Below are 18,274 nucleotides of genomic sequence, written 5' to 3'. Positions count from 1 at the left end.
AAAGAAACTTTCAAAAATCAAAAGTATTTCTCAGCATAAATCAAATATCCAAGATTTGGTGGTGTTGTTATAGAATATAAGAATATAATACTACAAACCTGGTTTAATTTTAAGTTTTTACATCCCATTGTCTCATGTTTATGAATCTCTATAGACATGTCTCTTCATCTTTCTATTGACTCTTTTGCTGTCACTTTTCATTTGAAGTTCTCTTTTGTGTTCCCTTTGTTTCACAGTGCTTTTATCTCTCATTGTCTTTGCTTTGTCTTTTTGTGTGGCACAAGACTTATATCATCCTAGACTGAGAAGATAACCAACAAAGAACCCGCTACTTCAAAATGAACACCTTCAACCTTAGCTAAAATGTTCAGCTTTTTTCACCTGGCAAAGTCGATTGTCTTACAGCGGAGTAAACGAGACAAAAACTGAGCTGAAAAGAAGCTTGTTTAAACGAGCCAAGAATGGTCTACTGTGGATGGCACAATGAAGATGGGAGAGGACCTCTTTCAATTTCACTTTAAATCAGCCTACTAATAACCCCTTGTTCCCCAAGTAAAGGGAACTAGAGGTTAATCCTACTAAAATTAAAAACAGATTAAGGTATCATAGACATAATTATCAGGGTTACACTTAGGGTGCTATATTTAGAACATTGAACTGAAACTTGATCATTTGACAATTTCATCACCCTCTCTATTGGTTATTTATTGGTCATCATACTGGCACATGTTTACAGAAATGGATGGACAATTAGCAAACTGTCTAACCACAAACTCTTGGTTAAAGCAGCAAAAAGCTATAGGACTATTTTTCCACAAGCAGCTTCAGAGCCATGGGGTCACAGACCCCCCATTACTGAAACGTAAACCACTCTCTTAGCAAACGAGAGTTGCTACAGCTTTTCTCGCGATACTTCGTTAGTGTTCGCGGAACAGTATGGCAGCCGTGTCGCTGAGGTCCTGTAGCAGAGGACTTTCACTAATGTTACGAAATGCAAGGGTCGCAGCTCTGCCTTCACAACACCTGCAAGGTTTGTGCAATTCCTTTCTACTTTTAGTATTAAATTTACAACGCTCAAACGTCCGTCAAATTGAAAAATAAGCAAGAGGGGGTGTGGCGATTGTGACGTCCTTAAAAATGTAGGGAATGTGAACTAAAGGCGTGCAATATACCTTCCAACCGTAATCACTGCTATTCTTCATTCTTATAACAGCCTTTAACGTCATCTGAAATTATTATAGTGTTTTTGAACACGTTGTGCATTAATTAGCTTCGACTGGGGGTGATAACGTGCTGAAATGCTGCCATGCTTTAACCAATTTTCATAAAATGTCTGCCAGTTTACGCTTTATCCAACATAGTTTCGTCTTTATGCCATCTTTGTTGCCCTTTGTGTTGACATTTTATTATAAAACGCATTGTTCGGTAACTAATAACCATGTGCTGTACAGCGGACAGACGACACAAATCAACAGTTCAGTATGCATCCAGACCAGACCTTCCAAAGCTAGCTTACAGAAGGGTGAAGGGCAAGAGCCCAGGAGTGGTGTTTCTGCCAGGCTATGGCTCCAACATGAATGGCCAGAAAGCCGAGGCTCTGGAAGAGTTCTGCAGGTCGTTAGGGCACTCATACCTCAGGTAAGTCACCCAGACCCATCACAGAAGACTGCACGTAGACTGCTGAACAGATCTGAACAAAATACATCTGGCACGCTCTCGGATTTAGCACCGCTTTTACAACATTTACTTTTAAACACTAATGTGTAAAGGTTTTCTGGGCACAACTCAAAAGGAGGAGACCCCTTAGAACAGGGGGTACCCAAAGTGGGTCCTCGAGGGCCGGTTTCCTGTATGTTTTAGTTCTCTCCCTGGTTTAACGCACCTGCATCAAATGATGGCTCGTTAGAAGGCCAAAGAGGAACATTGACAAGCTGAAAAAGTTGTTACTACCACCAGGGAGAGAACTAAAGCGTGCAGGATGCCGGCCCTCGAGGACTGACTTTTGGGCACACCTGCCTTAGAAGATCCAGAACTTGCTGGAGGGACTATACACCCCTTTTGACTTGGGGATGTCTTCCACATTAAATTAGATGTTGCTATTGAGGAAAAGTGTGTTTCGTCTCCGCTGGTCATAGGGCAAGAGATGGGGTACGCACTGGGCAGGCTGCCGGTCCATGGCAGGGAAATGTAGAGATGTACAGGAAAGACAACCATGAACTAAGAACAATAAAGAGAGATCAGTTAAGCTAACAGTCGTTATGTTATGGACTTTGGGAGGATTCAGAGTACCCAGGGAGAACCCATGCATGCACAGAGAGAACATGCACAAAGACATCAGACCTGAAGTATCTTCTTGCTGCATTGCAACAGTGCTACCAAATGCAGTATGAGTACTTTTGTGATGAAATACCAAGTATGCTGATTCATTCTTTTTTCCATTACCTTGCTTAACACTCATACGCCGTTTGTCTGGCTTACCTTGTGTCAATCATGGCCAAAGGTTTTGGCAGTGACACACATTCTGTGTTCTTTTTAACAGCTTTGCAGTCAGATGTCTCTGTTAACACAGAAAAAAAAACAATTTATGTAAATATGTAACATTTATTTGAAGAATTAATATTTAGCATCAACCTTCTTCTGAAATTCACTTTGACATTCAGAAATTCTAAAGAGTTTAGTTCTTGGGCTTGATCACAATTTGTTAGTTTCTGAAGTGCGCATGGCTTCTCACAGGTAGATCCGGGAAGTTTCTTCTTCTAGTTGTTCTCGGAGGATCTGATCACAAATTTTTTTAAATAAATAGGAGGTATCAGGAAAAAAACTGTGAATGTGAATCTATGAATGGCTTGCCATGATCTTATTTTCTACTTCTCACAGGCATCTCTTGTTCTGCTTCTGTTCTTTCAGGTTTGACTACACGGGACACGGTGCTTCAGAGGGAGCGCTAGCTGACGGAACAGTTGGTATCTGGAAAAAAGATGTTCTTTATGTGTTAGATGAGTTAACAGAGGGACCGCAGGTACATATTGTTCATCCTTTGATTTTTTTTTTTGTTTGTTTTGTTTCAATTTTTACTTTTGGACAATTTAAGCAACATCTAGCTTCATAAGTTTTGTTTGACTCTTGAGAAAAACAATATAGTAAGGATTTCAAACAGCTTTAGACTCATAAAGGAAAACCCTTCTGTCTTCTAACTCTAGGTTACATCTCAACACAAATACATTTCAAATTGTAAACTTTTCAGCTTACCCCGTAAACGGAAACGGTATTTTTTAGTTGGATAATGGGGATTATTGGTTTGAAAGACCTCCTGAAAGCAAGAAAAAACATAAAAAACACACATAAAAGGAATTGGAATCTAGTAAAAATCCTCACTCCTCTTGAACTTTTCCTAATTTTGCCATCTTATAACCACAAACAATATTTTTGGGGGGAGATTCTGTGTCATAGTCTACAAACGCTAGTGAGATATTTAAAAAAAAAATCTTTTGTTGTTTTTACCACTTCTCCAGAAGATGGCGCTGTTTGGTCACATATTGGATTAGTATTCTGTCACCATTGGCTTCTGTTTGTTTTCTTTGCCTAATTTATTTATTTATTTTTACTTTGTGCTTTCAAATGTTTTTTTTCTCTCATATAACTCATTTTGTGGTGTTTTTTGCTTCTTCTTTGCAGGTCCTGGTGGGATCCAGTTTGGGCGGTTGGCTCATGCTGCTGGCCGCCATCGCAAGACCAGAGAAAACCGCTGCACTGGTCGGCATCGCTTCTGCTGCTGACCACTTAGTTACGGCGTTCAACTCTCTTCCATTAGAGGTGAGACCATGTTGGATCACGCTGTACATCAGCTGTGTTTCACAATCAGATTATTTTTTCTTTCTTTCTTTCAACGTTTTGTGTGATCTCCATATTTAAAACCCACAGACTCGCAAGGAGCTAGAGGCCAAAGGCGAGTGGTCACTGCCCAGCAAACACACAGAGGAAGGTTTGTACAAGTTCAGCATGGACTTCTTGCGTGAGGCGGAAAACCACTGTGTGCTTCAGAGCCCCATCCCCATCACCTGCCCCGTACGGCTCATTCACGGCCTCAAAGACGAGGACGTGCCCTGGCACATCTCCATGCAGGTCGCGGAGCGCGTCCTCAGCCCCGACGTGGACATCATTCTGAGGCGGAACGGCCAGCACCGCATGTCCGAGAAGGACGACATCAAGCTCATGGTCTACACTATTGATGATCTGATAGACAAGCTGACCACCATGGTCTGAAGAAGGGAGAGAGGAGATGTTCAGGATTTGACTGCTAGCTGGGAAGTCTGCCCTCAAGGAAAAATAACCAAACAACGGCATGTTGCTCTGCCAAACGTCACCTATGATGCATCAGTTGTTTGTTTTTTTTTTTTGTCCTATTTTTGTCTGTCATCTCATTATGTTGCAAACAGTAATGAACCCTAAAATGTTCAGGTTGCATTTTCATGTTTCTGGTTGTTGTATTGAGAATTATGATTAGCCGTCTTTGTTGTCATTCTTACTGTTACACTGTTTCCCCTCTATCTCCTAGCATACACAGTTTTCCTGTGCCTTTATATCCAGTTTTCACCTATTTTTTGCCAATAAAACCTCTGCACACCAGAGTGCAGGTCGTAAGTTTCTGAAAGTCGACACACTCTTCACGAAGCCGAGTTAAAGCAGAGTAAACATAATTGACAGAGGGAGCATTTTCTAAACTTTGACCTCTATTGTAGAAAGAATAAAGGGAATATTCTTTTAGTTCTATATTATGAATACTACGCCAAGAACGTTTTTCCCCTAGGTCTAAAATTTTAAACAAACTAACAAGAATTTCTGACCAATTTCATCTTGATGGTGTTAAACAGAATAAATGCAGGTAAAGAAGAGGGAAAGGACCCAAACTTGTTAAACTGGTTTATTTTTCTCATGAAACAAATAACTTTTGTTTTCGTTTTTTTACATTCAAACTGAGCCTTTTAGAGTCTGACATCAACTACACAGTTTGGAAGTTTACATACATTCATCAGTGACATGAATGTCATTCATTTGGAGATTTTGCAGATGCATAATGTTGCATTTGATACACATTCGTAAATGTATGCACATACCCCCACTAATATCAGCTGAATATAAACATTTATTTGCAGAAATAATAGAACTCCTTTAAATTATTGGGATATCATGAACCTGGCTTCTATTTGTAGTTTATAACTTTCTTAGGAAGGTTTTGGTAGGTTCGATCTCACTCTGCTGCATCCATTCCAACACTAGTTCTGGTTCGGGTTTTGAGTCCTTGTCCAGTTGGAAAACTAAGTTGTGTTCAAATAGCCATATTGGAGTAGATTTGAAATTGAGCTTAAAAAGTGCAACATACCAGCTGCACTGACAGTAAAACATGAGCATGACACTTTTACCGCCATGCTTGACACTTGGTACAGTGCTTCTGACTTTAAAACCTCACCTTGACTCCTCCAAACGTTGTCGTTGCAGCAAAGTAGCTCAATCTTTGTCTCTGCTGACAGTAAAACATTTTTCTTTCTTGTTTGACACTTTCTCTGTGTCTGTAAATGTAAAGTTCACTACATCCTGGAAAGTTAAGATAGGCATGACCTTTGTGGCTCCCGGACATTAAGATCAATTTCTTTTTATCAGAGAATGACAGTTTGGTTCAGATGCGGGAAACTTGGACACATTTGAGTGTCTCCACATGATGATAATCCCAAACGAGGCTGATATTAAGAAAATCAATCTTTGCATAGATTAACCTTAGTGTTTATTTCCAAGAACATCAGCTCCTTAGACGATTATCAGATGTCAATGTTTCCTGCACTTGCTGTCGGATGATAGTTTATCGTGTGATACACAAATATTGGCTCTTCAGTCTCATTTAAAATCTTGCAGAAGCAGCACAAATGAAGTTGCAGCAATCATTTTGGATTAGCTATGTTTCAGATTTCACATGGACTTTTTGATATCAGTTGTATTTTGGATCATATGACAAGTGTTGTTTGTTTTTTTTACATCATCCTTATGAGAAATGAAACAGAATTTAGAAATCTTATACAGTTACTGGAGAAACAACAAAAACTCAAAACAGTGTTACTGCAAAACAACTAAATCAGGACATTTTTGTCTCATTTACATGATCACTGAACAATAACATAAAGTGCAAAGCATTTATCCTGACAGCCCTGTGAATCCTGGCTCTGAGCTTTTACTATTTGCGGTTTTCTGTTGCGGCCATCACAGGTTTTATTTTATTCTTTTTCTCCACATCCATCTGAAGCCTGCTGTCCTCTAGTCACTGAGCGGAGCAGCTGAACAGTTGATTATTAATATGTAATTGTCCACTAGCTGCTCTGTGTTTAATGGGGCAAATCAACCACTTTCTCTCAGCTCCTCTCGACTGCACCGCTGACCTTTAAGTTATGACTGAACTCTGTAGTTGGTCATTTTTTATGCTCATGTCTAAATGTCATTTTACAGAAGGACGCTAAGGGAAAGGATGAGAGTGTTTTTGGGAAGAAGCTACTGTGCCATCCTCATGTACTGGAACTCCTGGTAAGGATGTGTAAATAAAAAAATATATATTATACGGAAGCAGCATATTAAACAAACATCCCATGATAAGAAATAACTATTTTACAAAAACGGTTATCAAACGTTTTGTTTTACATTGCTCTTAATTTTTTAGGAACTTCTAATTGGTAATCTTTAACTCACTGTTTCCAGGGTAACGCAAAGAACTATTAGTTTTAACCACTTTAACTGGGTTGAATGAGGATCAAGGCTTGTCTTGCCTCAGTGACGAGGATGCTAAGGGGAGTAAAAACGCCCACAAAGCTCAGAATTAAAGAACTCAGCACAGAGTGGGATCCTGGAGTCAGATTTCCATAACAACCATAAGGAGTTGTGTCCATGCCAACCAGTTGTTTGTGGTTGGAAGAAGATGCCTTCTCTCCTGCTATCACAAGGAGTTTGCCAAACTCTCCTTGTACTGTGCTTTGAACTGTGTGCTTTGGTCATTTAAGACAAACACTCTATTTTGGCTCAGAGTCAAACAAAAAAAATATGAATATTTTAGAAAAAGATGTTACAGCTTCTGTTGAGCATGGTGGCGGATGCTGTGATGCTGTGGGCCTGTTGTTGAGTGCAGACATCATGACTGTCTTTGAAGTATCAGGACGTTCAAAGAAAAAGGTCTGGTGGAACTACAACAGATCATCATTAGATCTTTCAGTGGGACAAAAATCCAAAACTGCATGACAAAACTGACGCAAGGTGGTGGGGTTAGTGAAAGAGAAGACTGGAGAAAAGAACCCAGAACTCTGAACTTAGAGATTGTTCAACAGGAGAAGTAGTCAAAATCTCTCCCTCTCTCTGCTCTGATTTTGAAATGTGTGCAATCTGTGGCTCTATAGGTCCTCCACATGGGCTCTTATCACGGTGAACTTTTTTCACCGTGATACTTCTTTGCATCATTCTTTCCTTCCTGTCTTCCTTCGTACTCTGAAAGGCTCGGGCTTTTCAGTTTTTTTACATTAAAAAATGAGTTCAGAGTTTTTCAGTTTACTGTAATAAAATAAAACATTTCTTTCAATCATTATTTTTTTTAGCACTTGTGCAAATAAATGTGAGCGAGGAGCCAGTGATCAAATCACTGAACTGAATTTAGCTGACTCTGAGGACAAGATCATTTTGTGGGGGTTGTTTTGGACACAGAGCCGATCAGTATTGGCTTGCAGACAATTGATTTGACGCATTCATGTGGCCTTGCTTGCTGAGGGGCTGAGGGATGGAGGGGGTCACTTTGCACACAGCTGAGCAGGCACTAACACACTGACCGCCATCCGGGACAGAGGAGTCACGTCGCATTCCGCTGCTGAGCGTCCGCAGGGACCCCTCCACCCCTCGTCCCCCTCTTGGTGGAGCTGGTGCATATAAAACCCAGCGAGTCGACCCCTCCCGGACAGAGTGAGGTCCAGTCTGGCCCGGAGGCGCGCTCGTCCTGCGCTTTATGGATGCTTCAGCACTTCAGCATCATCGTCCTCTGCTCTGAATAAGCTCAGTGTTGGGATACGGGACACCAGTGATCGCGCTTTCCTTTTGCAGTAAGTGACACATTTCATCCTTGAAAACTACTGACAGCGTGTTTGCCATATGTGAGGCGTCAATGTTTATGCAATCGATGCAATATGTCGCAGCTTTGTGTGCGCAGCAGTTTTTCTTTTTCTTTTTTTTTCTTCTTCTTTTAATTCAAACAGTTCGAAGAAACGGCAAGAATGCGTTGCAAAGACTTAAAATGGAAGGTGAGACGTTTTAGAAGAAAACCTTTATTAACTTGGAAAAACTGCTCATTTCTGAAGACTCAGAAAAGATCACGTTTACGTCACAGCGGATCTGACATGATTTTGCAAAACACAGTTGCACGCTGTGATGCGTGTGATCAGCTGTGAACATGGCTGTTCTGTGCGATTGTGAAGTTTCTGCATACATTCAGTGATTTAATTTGCGTCACTGTCCACTGTAGGTCATATGAAGCAGCATCACTGAGCCCAGCCAGCCGGAAGCAGGTTGTTGTCATAGCAATAAGAGAGCTTGTCCTCGCTCGGGACGGCAGCCAGCAGACCACACCCTTCTTTTTTTCAATGCCTCCACAGATTTGCAGCAGATTTCGTGCAAAGCATAGTAGTAAAAATATTCAATTAAAAGAATTACACGAGTGATAAAGCTCAGCTTAATCACTGAAGTGATTGCTAAATTATTCACTACTTTCATTTAGTTTTATTACAGTCATAAATTCGAGGTTTTCTAGCGGGTGTTTAAGTGACAGAACAACATAAAAAAGAGCATGAATGTAAACTCAAAGGAAAAATATGGTTTTCAGTTTAACAAAAATAAATAAAATCCAGTGCAACCAGTAGCATTTAGAATAAGAAATAGTTTTTCCTGTGAAATCTTATTTCAGTACGAATATAGCTGTTCTGTTTCGTGGCCACCAGGCTCCATCCCCATGATGAAGCATGGTGGGGGCATCAGCATGCTGTGAGTAAGCTTTTCTTCAATATGGAAAGGGAGGCTGCTGGAGGTTGCAAAAAAGGTGAGACTGGGTTCAGAGGTCCTTCTAGCAGGACAACCCGAAACATGCAGCCAAAGCTTTGACTTTGACTGTAATGGTCCAGTCAAAATTCAGAGATTCTAGAAATTCTCAAACAGCAGGTAAAAACTTTTGTCAACAATCTTTATACAATCTCATGGACTTTGAGCTATTTTTAAATATTTTTTCTTAATTTTAGTCTTTTGATTAGTAAAGCTAGTACAGACAAACCCACACAACAAAAGATAAGCAAAGTTGTTTCTGTTTTTATTCTCACTTAACTCAGTCTGTAACATCTACTTCCTTCAGGACAGCTGGACGTCCACACGTTGTTCACTATAGATTCTAAGGAAGGCCTGCCATGGCGAACCGAGGGCCCAGTTACGGACTGAGCCGCGAGGTGCAGGAGAAGATCGAACAGAAGTACGATCCTGACCTGGAGCAGCGCCTGGTGGACTGGATAGTCGCACAGAGTGGAGGAAACCTGGAGAAACCGCAGCCGGGAAAGCAGAACTTCCAGACGTGGCTGATGGACGGAACGGTGAGCGGCTGCAGTCCCTAAAATAGATATACTTTGAATTATTTAAGATACAACATAATAGCGCTGACAGATATGAAATGGCTGCCACATGATGCCCAATTTATGTGCCCTCTTACTTATTGCGCTTAATAAAAATTGTTCTCAAGGTAGAGATTTAGAAAAACTGTTTTACTCACTAGTTTTATTCAAAAAGTAAAAAACCAGACGTAAAATTTTAACCTGCTATCTGCTAAGTCTTTCTGTGCACATTCTTAGGGATTTTCAGCATCTTAAGTGAAAAACATTATTGTTGCAAAGACTTTTTTCTGAACTCCACAACAGGCTGTGTGCTGCTGTGACTTTTAGCTAAATGCTGCAGATAAACCTGCTAAGACAAATTTTTCAGAAAAATCCATGAAAGCAAAAACCAGGGGGAAATTGGTTGATTTCTTCACAAAAATGCAGCTGCTTAGATAAAAATGCATCCTTCTTACAAGTTAATTTAAGGTAGCATTATTTTATTTTTTTACATTTTTATGAGAATTTTAAATACATTTCAGTTTTAAAAGCCAAATTTAATGTCTTTTGTGCTCTTTCCTGAGGAGCAATAAGTAAGTAAAACTTTATTTATAAACCACCATTCAGGGTAAGACTCACAAAATAAATCCAAATTTATACAAAGGTAGATTTAAAAATATAGTTTTTTTTAGCTCTCTTTTATATGCATGTTATTCTGGCAGAGATTTTAAATGTCAAGTAGCAAAAGTAGAAACTCTGTGAATCGCATTAGATACCAGCAAATACTGAGAGTCTCATCGTGGCTTGGCGCCGAAGGTTCTGTTCGCAGGATGACTAAGGCAGACTTCTGTCCTTCCTCTGTAACAGATTCTCTGTCGACTCATAAACAGTCTTTATCCGCGGGGCAAAGAACCCATCAAAAAGATTCCTGAGACTCAAATGGCCTTCAAACAGATGGAGAAGATCTCCCAGTTCCTGCAAGCAGCAGAAGCTTATGGAGTCACAACCACAGATATTTTTCAAACCGTGGACCTCTGGGAAGGTGAGGACATATATGTAGCTTAATTTTTTTTTATGTATCTTTACAAAAAGCCCAATTTCACTTAGATTGGATGGAGAGGTCCGAACTTTAACTGGGCCGCTTTAATACAGTAGTCTCTGAGCTGTCCTGCTGGAAGGCGGATCTCTATTCCTAACAGTTGTCAGGTTTTCCTACCAGGACTGTCCTGCATTTAGCTTCATCGATCTTCCTAACAGTTTGGGTCAGCATTCCTGACCCTGCAGAAGAGAAACATCCCCACATCATGATGCTGCCACCACCATATTCCACAGTGGAGATGGCATTTTCAAATATCTAAGGGCTTCACAGAACAGCTGTACTTATGTTAATATTAAATTACACACGCTAAGACTCTTGTTTACTAATTGGACGACTTCTGAAGGAAGTTGTTTGGAATAACTCCAAATGCATGCAACATTTTTCATTACTGAAAAACTGAAAACTCTGCCTCCTTTCCCTTCATTCATCTTGGCTCATCTTTGTTTTGGTATGTCATGTAAAGATTTAACAAAATATCAACAAAATACACTGAAAGTGTTTGAAAAATAATTGTACCTATGGACCCAATTTCCCCCAAAACTCTGATCATCTTCTCTATTTCTATTAACGAAAATCATTCCCACATGATGTTGCTGCAACCATATTTTATTATGCACGTTTTCTGTTAATTTATCTTCACATTTGGTGTTTTGCATGTTGGGCTTTTTTTTTTTTTTTTTTAGCTTTTCTGTTATCTGACCAGAACATTTTCTTCCACATGTTTGCTGGTTATAGGAAAAGACATGGCAGCAGTGCAAAGAACCCTGATGGCTCTGGGAAGTTTGGCTGTCACAAAGGACGACGGCCAATACAAAGGTGACCGAGACTGGTTCCACAGGTACGGAATAAAAAAATAAAAAAACTCTGAAAACATCAAAAACTCACCTTCAGAGACCTCACACATGTACAACCCTCTTGTTGTACACGCACAGGAAAGCCCAGGGGTACAGACGAGAGTTTACTGAAGAGCAGCTGCGCCAAGGACAGAGTTTGATCGGCCTGCAGATGGGCAGCAACCGTGGCGCTTCCCAGGCCGGCATGACGGGCTACGGTATGCACCGTCAGATCATGTAGACCCCCCACCCCCTCTAATCCTTGATCTCAGACTTTGTTTTTCTACTAATCCCACAAATGCGGTAGCCCTAAAATAAAACTCTCCTAAGCTTTGCCACACCTGCCATCTTAACCTCAACTTCCCTGTAATTGCTGCTTTTGCCCAACACTGTTTTCCTTCACTTCTTAATAAAATGATGTCAACTACACTGCAGATTTATGTCTTCATGCTTCTTCTGTATTATTCTCTCTTTTCTTTTGCCTTCTTACCTCCGTATTATACTATTTGTTTACACAATGTGTATTTTGTTTTTATTTAATTAACTACAATAAAAGCCATCTGTACTGTACACTTGTTTACAGAGATACTCAAAGTGACTGTTAAGGCATGGTGTATTGTTATTTATACATATTTCCTATATTTTGATGATCATAGACTATTCTGTTCCTGTGTGATTCTTTAGCCTTAATCCTAACAAGGCTCAATCAATGACAAAGTCTCTGCGGTTCTGCCTGAAGACTTGTTGCTGTTTCTTCTGTAACCAAATCAACCTCACGTTGTGCCTGGTTATGGGACTTCAAAGGCTGGTTCCTTGATCTGCTGGTATTAAATTATAGATGAGCGTCATTTGTTCTGAGCCATGCCCTCGTTTGTTATCTGTTCCATATTTGTTCATGCTGTGTCTAATATGTGCACGGTGCAACATGTGAATGTGCAGTAGCCAACACGTTTGACAATAAAAGGTTCATGGTGCCAGGTAAACATGTTGCTTGAATGTGCACTGTTTATGTGTGTTCTGTTTGTATTTTGGAAACCTATTTATATGTGGATGTGTGTAAAAAGGATTACTGGAAAAATAAAGTATGAATAAGCATTTTTGTCTTCCCTGAGGAGAGGTGAATGCCGTGTGCTCACTGCAGGCACTGAGTGTTTTTTCTCCTATCTTGGCTTTATGTTCCCGCTCCTCCTTTGCCGCCATCCTTATTGTCTCTGCTCACTGTGCACAATCTAATAAAGTGTCTGCACAATTATTTGGATGCTGGTTTCTGATCCGAGCCAGAATAACAGTAACCTTTTGTTTAGCAGCATGAGTAGGAAATCAAATCTCTCAATGCTCTTCTAATGATGTTGAAGGCTCATCTTTCCTTACTTAAGGGGAAGGAATTGAATCATTTGAGTGTATATGTTGCCAAAATCAAAATTACACTGATCAAAGACCTGGTTTAGAATTTTTTTAAATTAATTTATAGAACTGGACGCTTTAATTGCAGGCCTCTGAGCTTAAAAGGTACGCAAACATTTAATTCTAATTTGGAGAAAGAAAAGGAGGATGTTGTCCAAAAAAATCTCAACTTACGGGGGTCAGTAATCAAAAATCTTTATCAGTCATTCATAAATCAACCAAGGAACACAGCAGACAGGTCAGGGTTTAAAGCACCTCTAGGTTATAAAACAATATCTTATCTCAGACGATCAGGAAATGGAACAAGTATGACACAAATACTTGTTCCTTTGGCGTGAAATATTTTCACGCCAAAGGACGTGAAAATATTTCAGCCTATACAAAGATAGTAGAGATACAATATACCCTGAAGTACTACCAGCTGTGAAATCAGGATGTGGTGGTTCTGTACATGGTACTAGCTCAGAGGGTCTGAATAAAGGTGCAGGCTGCACTTTTCAGATTTTAGATATAAAAAAGTGTAAAAACCATGCATAATTTTTCTTTCATCACCTTCATACAGAACATAAAATTAAGGTTTGTGGTTGTATTGTGAAAAAACTGAAACATTTTAACTGCATACTTATTTTTGTACACCATGTAAACACATGAACTGAACAACACCATAATTAAATGTAATTGGGGGAAGGTGAACACAAAGTAAGTGAAACCCATTGACACATGGTGCCATGATTATTCGAGATCAACAGGGAAAAACAGCTTTAAATTAATTAGAAAAGCCAGGATGTTCAGGATGTTTTGACTATTCATAGTTGAATGCCTCTGATCAGGTTCATGCCAGCTGATCTTCTTTGTGTTGCTCCTTCTTAATGGTACATATGAAACCAAAACCCTGCTAGCGCTGGACGAATAAACGAAGTCCAATCAGTGTGGGCCATCAAGCCAAAAGGCAACAGCCTTTTAATCCAAAGGTCACTTCATACATCAGATTATTTTTACTGAGCAATAAATTAATATGAAATCTGCCAGTGACATGTCAAAGCGTGTAACTACTCGCCCAGGGATAATGTCTTATTTTCTCCTCTGCACAGACAGGCAGCTCAAGTGAAACTATTTGGTCCTCTCTATCTTCCTATTCTCAGACACTGTGAGTCTGAGCTTATTATTAGCCTCAGACGGACTAGAGAAGCATCTGAAGGGACACAGGCCATGCATAACTGATGGAGCACAGTCAATAACTAAACCATATACAGTGACCAATGAGGATGCATTTGTTAAGCTTTGCCCTGCCTGTGAGTCGTTGGCTTCTCTCATGCACGTTGCCACTGTTGCATGTAGGATCTCGGGGGTCAGCCTTTTGGGTAATAGAAGTTACTCCGTGCCATGCTTGAGCTTCTAAAAGTCTAAAGGTACAGGTACAGTATGTGCAATGTCGCAGATAAGCTTTAGGGTTGCTCTCCTGCTCCTGCTCTTGGTCGTCAGATGCGTTGCAGAGGAAACAACACCAAGTAAAGGCTGCATTTGTGGGTATCCTGGAATACCAGGCGATCCTGGGCACAATGGTTCACCAGGGAGAGACGGTAGAGATGGACTCAGAGGGGACAAAGGAGACCAAGGCAAGTTCAGAAGAAGACTTTTTAAAGGCTTGACTGTAATGCGACTTGAGCCATATTTAATAAAGTGTAATATGTGTTTCAATATATTATCATCAAAGTGTTGATTGCAAACATTTAAAAACAATTTTGTATTGATGTTTCGCGTAAAGGTGAAGTTGGCCCTTCGGGACCAGCCGGTACCGATGGCCTAAAAGGAATCAATGGAGACACAGGTATGTATTCAAAATAACAACATTGCAATAAAAAACAAAACAAAAAAAAACCAATATATTTCTGCTTACTTTAAAGCATTACATTGAAGTATCTACCATTTACTTGCAAAAGTATTCATGTCCCTTGAAGAACAATTAGAAACTTTAATGTATGTCATCGTAATTTTATGTGGCAGACCATTTTGAAGCAGAGTCTAAATATCTCATGGCTTTCAACATTTCTTATTATAAAAATCTAAAAGTGTGTCATCAACACCTTCACAACATTTACTATTGAGGTAACCTGATTAGTGAACTGCCAACACTTTACAGTACTGCCTTTCACTGCAAATACAGCTGTATGTTTCTAACCAGTGTTGCACACCGAGGGATGTCTGCCAACAGCACCTTTCAAGTTTTGAAACAGATTCTCAGTGAGAGTAAAGTCTGGACTTTGACTGGGCCGTTCTAACACATGCACTTGCAGTGATCCACACCCATGTTTAGTCTTTTATAACCTCAAACAGCTTTTACAGGATTGCTCTGTATTTAACTAACATGCATCTTCCCATCAATTCTCACCACTTTCCCTGTCTCTGCTGTAAAAAAAAAAAAATACTTCCCCTCAGCATGACACAGCCACCATCATTTTCCACATGGTGTACCCAGGGTGCTATGTTTTTCTGACATAAACACCATCTCCTCTTGCCACTCTACCCTGAAGTCCAGATTAGTCAGGTTCATGGCTAATGGTTGTCTATAAATTATTCCACCAGAACTGGTGTAAAAATTTTGAAAACGATGCTCCTGTTTAAAAGTTACGTACGGCATTGTATCGATTTGTCATGTAAAACAAAATGACAATAAAATACACATAGGCTTGTAATGAGTGTCGGTTTTCACTCCTATTTTTATTTATTTCTTTATTCAATCTCTCCAGGTGCTATTGGTAATGTTGGGCCTAAAGGGAAAAAAGGAGAAAATGGAGAAAAGGGATCTCCTGGAAAAATGGGGCCCCAAGGAATACAGGGACCAATCGGCATAAAAGGAAGCAAGGGAGAACTTGGCTTGCCAGGACCCCAAGGACTTAAAGGAGATTTAGGCCCGCCAGGACCACATGGTCCAAAGGGGGAAATTGGCCTCAGAGGTGACAGAGGTATTCAGGGGCCACTGGGACCTCCTGGTAAGCCAGGGCCTAAGGGAGAATTGGGTGTGCCGGGTCACAAAGGCAACATTGGTTACCGTGGCGAAAGGGGTTCTCGGGGTGAGAAGGGTGAAAGCGGCGAAAAGGGAGAGTCTCCTGTCATCCCCAAAAGCGCCTTCTCCGTGGGACTCACAGCGCGTAGTAAACTTCCACCAGCCAACTTTCCGATCCGGTTCGACAAGATTATTTACAACCAACAGAACCACTACGACTCACAGACAGGGAGATACACGTGCCCCGTAGCAGGCGCCTACTTCTTTACCTACCACATCACCGTCTTCTCCAGAAACGTGAAAGTGGCCCTAATGAAGAATGGGGTCAAAATCATCCACACCACGGACAACTACCAGACCAGCGAGGACCAGGCAGCAGGGGGCGCTGTGCTGCACCTGGACGTGGGGGACAAAGTGTGGCTGCAGGTGGTTGGAGGAGAGCTGTTCAACGGGCTGTATGCTGATGAAGATGACGACACCACCTTCTCTGGGTTCATAATCTTTGGGTCTTAATTGAAGATTTTCAACAAAAATCTAAGATAAAACAAAATTTAGTGTTACTTCGATCTAATTGTGATCCAATGAAATTAATTTCATTCAAAAATTCAAAAATGGAGAAAAAGGGTCTCCTGGAAAAATGGAAATTATATTTCAAAGTAATTACATTAAAATTAATTTGCATTTTGTTTCCATTATTTCAGACAGTAAACAGCTACATTATCTACATATCTTCTGCTAAATAAAGTTGAAAGGATTTTCCAAATAAGATGAAAGTTATACAAGTGTAACTATTAGTAATTGTCTCACCTGAAGTTGCAAATAAGATATTTCCATTGTACAGAAAAGTTTATGTATGTTTGTAAAATATGCATTTAATTAATTACCAAAATGAGTTTTCATCAAGTGATGATCTGTTAAATCCTACAAAATTACATCAACCTGTTCAGGAACTGTAAATGGAAATTGGCGTTTTTACTTTAAGCTTGTATCATGCATGTGTCCTTTCAAAAGGTTAATGAAGTGTTGTGCATTGTCTCTGTGCAAATAAATTAAAAACCGTATAAAGAGTTTACACGTTTATTTCAGAAATACTGGACAGACAAAGCGTATCAAAAATGTGCGAGCCTATGAAATTTCCAAATTGAAATCTTTAATATTGTCCTGTGATTGTTTTAAGAATTGCTTTGATGTCCCCAGGACAAGAAGGTACTCTCAGAATCCGCCAAAAAGATGTTGGACTTGTGGCCAGTTCAGTCACATGCTGCCTGTTGAACTAAGCTGGGCACCAGTGTTGCAAAAAAATTGCGCAAAAGGGTTTTTTATTTTTATTATTCTAAGTAAAATAGAGATAAGTCACAATCTCTAACAATGAATTTTAGACCTTGGAAACCAAAACAAAGCTGGTTGGGAAGGCAAACATTACATGTACATTATGAAATGAAACCCATCAGGAACAGAACATGCTGACTTTGTGGATTTAATGCCTCTGTTAAACAGTGTCATTGTATAAAGGACAGTGACATTTTTCCTTTTGTATATGGAAAACTTCTGAATTATCTGAATCATAACTGGATCACAACACTGGAACATTATATGTCATTTTTGCTATCAAAGAAATAGACAGAGTAGCTATGTTAAGCCTTTTGTTTCTTCTTTCAATTGATTTTATTATTATACATTTATTTATTTGCATTTGTTTAATATTTTACTAGGTTTTATTTTGGTGCCAGTGATGTCTCATTTTGGCTCTTTATCAAACTATTTCCAGTGGAATTGTTTTGTATAGGTTTTCTCGTGTTGCATATAGATTTGGAGTTTAAAAAAAAGTAAACATGAGTTTATTAAATGATTAATCAGACGACAGGAATGTCTGGATTGTATCTTTTGTCTCACCTTTTCGTTGTCTTACAATATAGAACAATCACTTTGTTTCTCTCTGTGGAATTTAGGGATGGGCATGGAACAGAAATGTCCATGAATTTAAATTCCACTGGTGTGATTCAGTGACATGACGCGAGAAAGCCAGGACAAAACCAACTGGAAAGCCTAGTCTTTTTTTGTCCTACTCGTGTGCAGGAATTGTGGAGTACCAAAAATGCCCCAGTTTAATAAATTGGTCATTTGTAACATTTTGCTTACATACTCCTAAAATATGTCAAAATCTATACATTAAATAAACAGTTTAATTTATTCATTTTTGCTTAAATACACTTATAGTGTGACACAAATCTAATTCTGTGAAACATGCAATTTGTGTTTTACAATTTTGCCTGTGAAACTAGTTTCCAAAATC

General features: G+C 39.6%; 3 protein-coding genes across 3 annotated transcripts; all 3 read left to right on the top strand.

The window, feature by feature from the left end:
• Positions 1-870: 870 nt before the first annotated feature.
• Positions 871-4,628, top strand: abhd10b (abhydrolase domain containing 10, depalmitoylase b). Its single transcript, XM_008396268.3, has 5 exons — positions 871-1,030; positions 1,452-1,638; positions 2,908-3,019; positions 3,676-3,813; positions 3,922-4,628. The coding sequence occupies exons 1-5, from the start codon at positions 937-939 to the stop codon at positions 4,261-4,263; spliced, it is 873 nt and encodes a 290-aa protein (XP_008394490.1). The 5' UTR covers positions 871-936; the 3' UTR covers positions 4,264-4,628.
• Positions 4,629-7,731: 3,103 nt separating this feature from the next.
• On the top strand, positions 7,732-12,668 carry tagln3b (transgelin 3b). The gene is made up of 5 exons (XM_008396269.3): positions 7,732-8,117; positions 9,413-9,644; positions 10,509-10,683; positions 11,476-11,578; positions 11,673-12,668. The coding sequence occupies exons 2-5, from the start codon at positions 9,465-9,467 to the stop codon at positions 11,812-11,814; spliced, it is 600 nt and encodes a 199-aa protein (XP_008394491.1). The 5' UTR covers positions 7,732-8,117; positions 9,413-9,464; the 3' UTR covers positions 11,815-12,668.
• A 289-nt stretch (positions 12,669-12,957) lies between these two features.
• On the top strand, positions 12,958-17,844 carry c1qtnf9 (C1q and TNF related 9). The gene is made up of 3 exons (XM_008396270.3): positions 12,958-14,593; positions 14,743-14,805; positions 15,725-17,844. The coding sequence occupies exons 1-3, from the start codon at positions 14,407-14,409 to the stop codon at positions 16,492-16,494; spliced, it is 1,020 nt and encodes a 339-aa protein (XP_008394492.2). The 5' UTR covers positions 12,958-14,406; the 3' UTR covers positions 16,495-17,844.
• Positions 17,845-18,274: the final 430 nt, after the last annotated feature.

This window comes from Poecilia reticulata, chromosome 20 (genome assembly GCF_904066995.2).
Source record: "Poecilia reticulata chromosome 20, P_reticulata-male-v2, whole genome shotgun sequence".
Taxonomy (NCBI): Eukaryota; Metazoa; Chordata; class Actinopteri; order Cyprinodontiformes; family Poeciliidae; genus Poecilia; species Poecilia reticulata.
Note: the sequence above shows the minus strand (reverse complement) of the source record. Positions and strands in the feature narration are given on the sequence as shown.

Excerpts from the sequence above, each read along its gene's own strand:
- abhd10b (XM_008396268.3), top strand. The coding sequence starts at position 937 with ATGGCAGCCGTGTCGCTGAGGTCCTGTAGCAGAGGACTTTCACTAATG. Across the intron at positions 1,639-2,907 it reads TTAGGGCACTCATACCTCAG|GTTTGACTACACGGGACACG; the intron begins GTAAGTCACCCA and ends CTGTTCTTTCAG. Across the intron at positions 3,814-3,921 it reads TCAACTCTCTTCCATTAGAG|ACTCGCAAGGAGCTAGAGGC; the intron begins GTGAGACCATGT and ends TAAAACCCACAG.
- tagln3b (XM_008396269.3), top strand. The coding sequence starts at position 9,465 with ATGGCGAACCGAGGGCCCAGTTACGGACTGAGCCGCGAGGTGCAGGAG. Across the intron at positions 9,645-10,508 it reads CGTGGCTGATGGACGGAACG|ATTCTCTGTCGACTCATAAA; the intron begins GTGAGCGGCTGC and ends CCTCTGTAACAG. Across the intron at positions 11,579-11,672 it reads GACCGAGACTGGTTCCACAG|GAAAGCCCAGGGGTACAGAC; the intron begins GTACGGAATAAA and ends GTACACGCACAG.
- c1qtnf9 (XM_008396270.3), top strand. The coding sequence starts at position 14,407 with ATGTCGCAGATAAGCTTTAGGGTTGCTCTCCTGCTCCTGCTCTTGGTC. Across the intron at positions 14,594-14,742 it reads AGGGGACAAAGGAGACCAAG|GTGAAGTTGGCCCTTCGGGA; the intron begins GCAAGTTCAGAA and ends TTTCGCGTAAAG. Across the intron at positions 14,806-15,724 it reads AGGAATCAATGGAGACACAG|GTGCTATTGGTAATGTTGGG; the intron begins GTATGTATTCAA and ends CAATCTCTCCAG.